The 6,449-nt window shown below is 40.2% G+C and overlaps 1 protein-coding gene across 4 annotated transcripts in view; it reads right to left on the reverse strand.

Annotated features, from left to right (window-relative positions):
* camk2d1 (calcium/calmodulin-dependent protein kinase (CaM kinase) II delta 1) overlaps positions 1-5,743 on the reverse strand; it is a 96,573-nt gene extending 90,830 nt beyond the window's left edge. For all 4 annotated transcript variants that reach the window (XM_017430331.3, XM_017430327.3, XM_017430330.3 and 1 more), the window contains exons 1-2: positions 5,382-5,743; positions 1,818-1,912 (exon numbers count right to left, since the gene is read on the reverse strand). In XM_017430331.3, coding sequence (XP_017285820.1) covers positions 1,818-1,912; positions 5,382-5,443 — 157 coding nt within the window. In that variant the 5' untranslated portion in view covers positions 5,444-5,743. The remainder of the gene's footprint in view (positions 1-1,817; positions 1,913-5,381) is intronic.
* Positions 5,744-6,449: the final 706 nt, after the last annotated feature.

Raw genomic sequence — 6,449 nt, forward strand, 5'->3', positions numbered from 1 at the left:
TAATCATCAAAATTAAACGAAATAAACATTTGAAATATATGAGTTTGTATGTAATGTATGAATATAATATACAAGTTTCACTTTTTAAATGGAATTACTGAAATCAATCTACTTTTTCATGATATTCTAATTTTATGACCAGCACCTGTATACAAGAGTTGGCATGATGACAAACAACCTGAAATCAATCTGTCGTTAAGCAGCACAGTAGTGCTACTTTAATGTGACTGATTTTAGGTTTTTGTGCATCTGAAGCTCTAGACTGCATGAACTAATACATTTACAGCCCAAAAAGGTGCTGTTAAGAGTCTAATATCTGTCATCTTTGTTTTATTTGTTATTGCAATAAATACAAAAAAAAAAATTTCAATTTTTTTAAAGTCCAAACTACAATGTCAGAAAACTTTTAGGTCCATGAAAATCATCCCTACCATCTACTACAGGTCAAATAATACATAATCTTAATACAGAACCCCACTTTGAAAGTCTTCTTGTAAACAATTGAAAAAGGAAAAAAAAGAAAAGTAAAATCTCATTTGAGTCAAATGGTAAGGAATAAAACCCTCTGAACAGAATAAATTCAGTTTAACACGTTCATGTTTTGCTGCAACACTTTGATCCAGCCAAGTTCACAAAGTTCAATATTCTACGTAATTTCTTTAGTTTGTGCAGAAAGAGAAGTATTGGTAAATAAATATAAGTAGAAAAAAAAAGTTTCTCGTTTCAGTTGCCTAGCAACCTCTGAACATCCATCACAACCACAGCAGGTTAAATGTCAGGTTTGTGTAATTACAGGTAGAAAGTACCAATTAGTACAGAATACATGTACCTGATCTGAAAGGAAAAAAAAATTAAATGTACTCATTTTAAGATTTAGGCTTCCCACAATAATCAGTTGTTGATAAGAAGTTCTGGTTCCTGAAGGTGTTCTGTTAGAAGCTTCACTCTGGTTCATGAATCATCCTGTAAACACCTGCTACCTTCTGTCACATCTGAAGCTACTGCAGCAAAACCATAAAATTCTACCATCACAACCAAGAAACAACACATTTATTAAAACCAGCAGACCCGATTTCTCTTTGGTTTTCCTCTCATTGTTTGTTTGGTCTCCTCTAAACCACATCTACAGACCATCCTGCTTTGCCTCACGCAGCTGCTGCTGTGAGGAAATCCCCTGCTTTCCTCACGACTCGCAGCATCTGCTGCTGCTGCGTTTAATCACCATGTGCCTATTCAAGTCTGTCCATCTCCTCTTTGTGCCTCGGCCCGTTTGGTCCCGAGAGGGAATCAATCAGCAGAGCGACACACACACACACACACACACACACACACGAGGGAGTGTGAGTCCGTGCTGCATGGACAGTGATGGAGAGAATAAATAAAAGGTGAAGAGAGGATAAGAGAACGAATGCACCATCCATCCTCATTACTGAGAAAAACTTTCAGTTGTGCCGCCGCGCTGCCTCCAGTAGTCTGTGTGGAAGCCAGCTTTAAATCAAAACTCTGAGGCGGCGTGAGTCACAAAAGAGAAAAGTTGTGGAAAAGCAACAGAATTTCAAGCTGGAGGATGAAGTTGCGGTCTCTGCTGCTGCATCGGTCTGAAACCTGACCCCCTCCTGCTACTACAGACATTACGAGCAGACAGATGGCAGGAGCTATGAGAACTCATGTACAGTCAGAACAAAGGAGGAAGTTGGTGGAGAGGGGTGACGAGGCGAAAAACTGAACCACTTCAGCAAGCGTGTAGTTTCACAGTGACTGCTTGCCACAAAGTCAGATCTACGAGCTGACAACATTACAGCACAGCTTAATCTTACCTCGTGCAGAAAGCTTCTTGGTGTTGATTATTTTAGCAGCGTACTCCTGCCCTGTGGAGATCTTCATGCACCTCCTCACCACAGAGAACGCTCCCCTGAAGGACAGAGTTACAGATCAGCGGCTGCAGAGCAGGAGTTTAGCACAAAGAACTGAAAAAAAAAAGACTTGGTTCTGCACTCTGAGGCTTGTTTTGAGTAACATCTTATCATGAAGTTCAGTTCAGAAGCTAACATGATACGCTGGATTTAAAGCCAAAAATCTTTACTGAGCTGCAACTGTTTGAGACAAGCTGAGACTTTGAAAGAATTGAAAGAAAATCATGTTGATTTTTCAGATTGAACGTGTTCAAAAAACTTCAAGTGACAAGACTGTAAGCCTCTGGGTCACAGGAGGAAACTGAAAAAAAGCAAGTCCCCAACAGTCACAGCCAAGTGAGACGCTGGCTAAATGCAGGTATAACAGCCTGCGTGTTTTAAAGAACAGCAGAAAATTAAAAAAAAGACCATATCTACAAATGTCAGCCAGTGAGTTTTTTCTACACCTGATGCTGGTCTTTAGAAATCAGGACAGCTGGAAACGGATATAAAACAATTTATTTATTTAACTTTTTGTCAACATGCATTTTCATTGAACCAAATGTACCAAGAATTGTAACAGGGCTGCGGTGGCTTGGTTGTCAGTCCTGTAATCCTGAGGCCGCAGGTTTAAGCCCAGGTTGCAGCAAGAGGAGCATCCGGCGTAAAACAGCTGCCAACTCTTTCATCAGAGTTTGCTCACTGTGGCAAGTCCTGAAGAAGGGAGCAGCCGAAAGAACCACCACCACCAATAATTGTAATACTATAATACTACCAACCCCTTAGAACAGGAGTGTCAAACTCCAGGCCTCGAGGGCCACTGTCCTGGGAGTTTTAGGTTTTTTGTTCCAACACATCTGATTCAAATGGTTTAATTACCTCCTCACCAAATCATCAAGTTCTCCAGGAGCACGGCAACAAGTCATCCATTTAAACCAGGTGTTTTAAAGCAAGAACACATCTAGAACATGCAGGACAGAAGCCCCCAAGGAATGGAGTTTGACACTTGACAATTATAGTAGAACATTCTCATTCAAATTGTGAGCTACATACAGTAAGCTGCTAAAAGCAGCTGCTGCATCTTTAGCTTCTTACTTGGTAAATTAAGCATGTCCAGGTATGGCTGACAAACGATTTTTATTTATTGTTAATTCAAGGGGCCAAAATTGGTCAAATGATCGATCCCTCTTCATCTAAAAAAAAAAATAGACATATTAGGTCTTTGCACAAAGACCAAAAAAAAAAAGAAACAAATACTGTGTCCTGTTTAAAACGGGCCATCAGAGAAAAAGGGTTGCCATCATAAAATCCCAATATCCAACGTTCTTCTCTAAAGCTCAACAGTAATTTGGGACTTCCTTCTTTAATATACCTTCTTGCCTGTGACCAAAGCTCTTGTCATAAAGTCCAGGTTGACAAAGACCACCACCAACTCTCAGGAGGCCGCAGAGTGGGGATTATTACCGCCGCCAAGGAGGTTGTGTTCTTTGGAAGTGTTGGTTTGTCCCTTAGCAAGACTATCTAAAGACCACTGAACAATTATGATGATTTTTTTTAAGAAATGCTGGGGTTATCACAAAAAAAGTGAATCAATTTTGGTGGTGATCCAGATCCTACGATTTTTTTAATGACCCTATGACCTTGACGGAGGTTTTCCCTGCGAGTGCTTCTAGTTCTGCATCTGAATTTAGCTCACATAAACAGAGCATCACATGCAGGGTAAAGCTTTACTGAAGAGGTGAGGAAGATCTTCAAGAAATAAAATAAAGAAGTTCAGTTGTCTTTTACTTTTAGGAAAAGCCTTCGACAGTTATTGCGCAAAATCTAAATTGTATTTAAAAAAAAAAAAAAGACACCCTGAACTGTAGGCAGCAGAAGTGTCTGATCTTCACACTTAAGAAATCGTTTCTTCTTTCGGTTGTTCCCTTTTCAGGGGTCACCACAGCAAGTCGTCCTTCTCTGTCCCCTGTCTTCTAACTGCATCCATATGTCCTCTTTGTGTCTAACGTCCTTCTGTCCCTCCTCTGGACATGTCCAAACCGTCTCACTCTGTCTTTTGTGTCCTCCATGTCTTCTAACTGCATCCATATATCTCTTCTTCATCTTTTACGTTAAGTCTTGTATCAGTTCCGCCCTCTTCTTCCTTACAGCATCCGTGAAGTCCTCATTAATATATATAAGACATTGTAAACATAAAAAAAATGTAGAAGTTATAATAATTAGGTGTCCATGCCTGTATATAGTTACTTACCAAGTGGGAAAATAAAGACTCAGCAGCAGCAGCTGCTACAGCCAGCTTGCTGCGGCCCAAAATTTAGTAAGGAAGAACGCTCCTTTGGGTTTTATTTTTTTAATGCACAAGTTCTTTGAAAGGGTCATTAAAAAAATATGTTAATTTAAGTAAAGCAATTAGTGTTACATTTTGTTGAATAATAATAAAAATAAAAGAATCAGTGTTGTATATCAGCAATTTGCTGCCCTGATTTCTGGAGAGCGGATCAATTTAACTCTAATTTTGTTTTCCTCCACATTTTACAGTTTATTCCTGGAAACGTCAGCATTTTGTCAGCTTAGGTTACAACAAAATTATTTCTTCCTGGGCTTTAGAGGAGAAGGTTAATGCAGCTGCAGGGTCATTTCTTTCTCAAAATATCTTCAGAACCTGTGACTGAAAGCTGTACTTTCCTGTAATATGTTCCCCGACCTTGTGGATGTTAAACAGGAGGCGGTTTGTCTCAGAAACAATGGTTTGATTCAGGAGCCACGCCCTCATGGAGCAAACAGAATCTTTTTTTTTATTCGGATTCAATAAACACCTGAGCTCTGCAGCACCTCCTTGATGACAAATCCCCACACCACCCCCATCTGACCGTACAGGGTCATGAACCCCAGACAGCACTGCTGACATGAGTTAATATCAGAAACAAACTCGTCAGACTCGTCAGACTCCTTGGGTTCACACCGGATACTAATTAGGTTGACCTTCATTTTACTACAGCCTGACTGACTGCAAGCACCAGGTTTACTTCAAATTTCCGCCCTTTTAATTTTTTCTTGTTTGTACTTTAAGACTGAGGGTGTATGTGATACAATTTAAGCTCTATAGCACATAAACACCAACCAATTCATTATTCGGCATCAATTCCAGCATACTTAGAAGGGTTTTATGAAGATTTTTTTCACTTGTTTACCTGTTCACCTGCCATCATTAAGTGTATAAACACACGCAAGAGGCGGGCGACGAGTTAAAGTTTAAACGTGTTCAAAAGGAGCTTGTCGAACTACTAGACAAGCTATAAATCAAGTTTGACAAGAGGAAAATCATGTTTGGGTTTTTCCAAAAGTGATATTTGCCGCCACGTCCTGCCCAAACCCCCCATCAGGTGCGAGCAGGTAGGAGGAGGTCTCTGAATCCGAGCCGTGACAGGAAACGTTTACAAACAAAATCACAGAAAATAATAATAATTTAAAAAAAACAGGATAACTTACTTCCCCAGCTCCTCGTACAGCTGATACTCATCGGTGAACCTGGTGCAGGTGGTTGAAGTCATGCTAAGGTTTGCAAAGCAGGTAGACCGACCCGGGAAACTGAAACCTCGGTCACTAGTTTTATACTCTCCGCGAGCCTTTTTGTTTTTTCTCCCCCCCTCCGCGTCCTTAAATGTCACTTGTCGTCTTTCGGAGAGCCCAGGAGAATTAAAAGCAAAGCGCCGAGTTAGTTCTGAACGAGTTCTGGGTTCGGTGAAGGTTCAGCCGGTTCCGGTTCGCAGCAGACCCCAGCGGCTCCTGGACTTGACGGGGACGTCGCGACCTGCTGATGTGCCTGTCTCTGAGCTGACACTTGGATTAGTTCAGACCTGTCAAGGCCGTTTATATATAGACGGATAAACTTCCGGTGTGGATCCTTCAAAATAAAAGCTAGTCGGAAAGACGTTTCAGAGGTATAAAAAAAGAAGTATGGAAGATATAAGATGTCATACAAACAGTAAAAACACCATAAAATAACATGGAATGATAGACCACTGCAGCTGATTAACTTCTAGAGTCAATTAGAGTCAAGTTCAAAATGGCTGCGACAGCCAATTCACGTTAGAAAACACAAAAATGGCTTTAATTCAGTCAATTTTTCAATTTTATGCTAAAATTTGGTGCGTTTGTAGGTTGAGAGTTTTTCAGAGCAAATAATAGACATGCTACTCATTCCGCAAGATCTTTGCTTACAACTTTAGCAATAACTGTTGGAGTCAAGCCTGTTTGTCTGTTAGCAAAATATCTAATGAGCCACTGGATGGATTTTAATGAACCTCTGAGAAAGTAATCATTGGATGTACATCTACAACTGATTAACTTTTAAAGACAATCCGCCACAACTAGTCGACCATAGCCAACTCAAAAATTACTATAACTCAGTCAGTTTTATGAATATGGAGCTAAAATCTGATGTGGTAGTTGCTGAGAGTCATTTGCAACACATACTCTGAGCGTAACATTTTGCTATAGTACATGAGATTGTGCTTAACCTTATTTCAACGTTTGCTCAAAACAGCTGCAACTCCT

Source organism: Kryptolebias marmoratus, linkage group LG7, assembly GCF_001649575.2.
Source record: "Kryptolebias marmoratus isolate JLee-2015 linkage group LG7, ASM164957v2, whole genome shotgun sequence".
Lineage (NCBI taxonomy): Eukaryota > Metazoa > Chordata > Actinopteri > Cyprinodontiformes > Rivulidae > Kryptolebias > Kryptolebias marmoratus.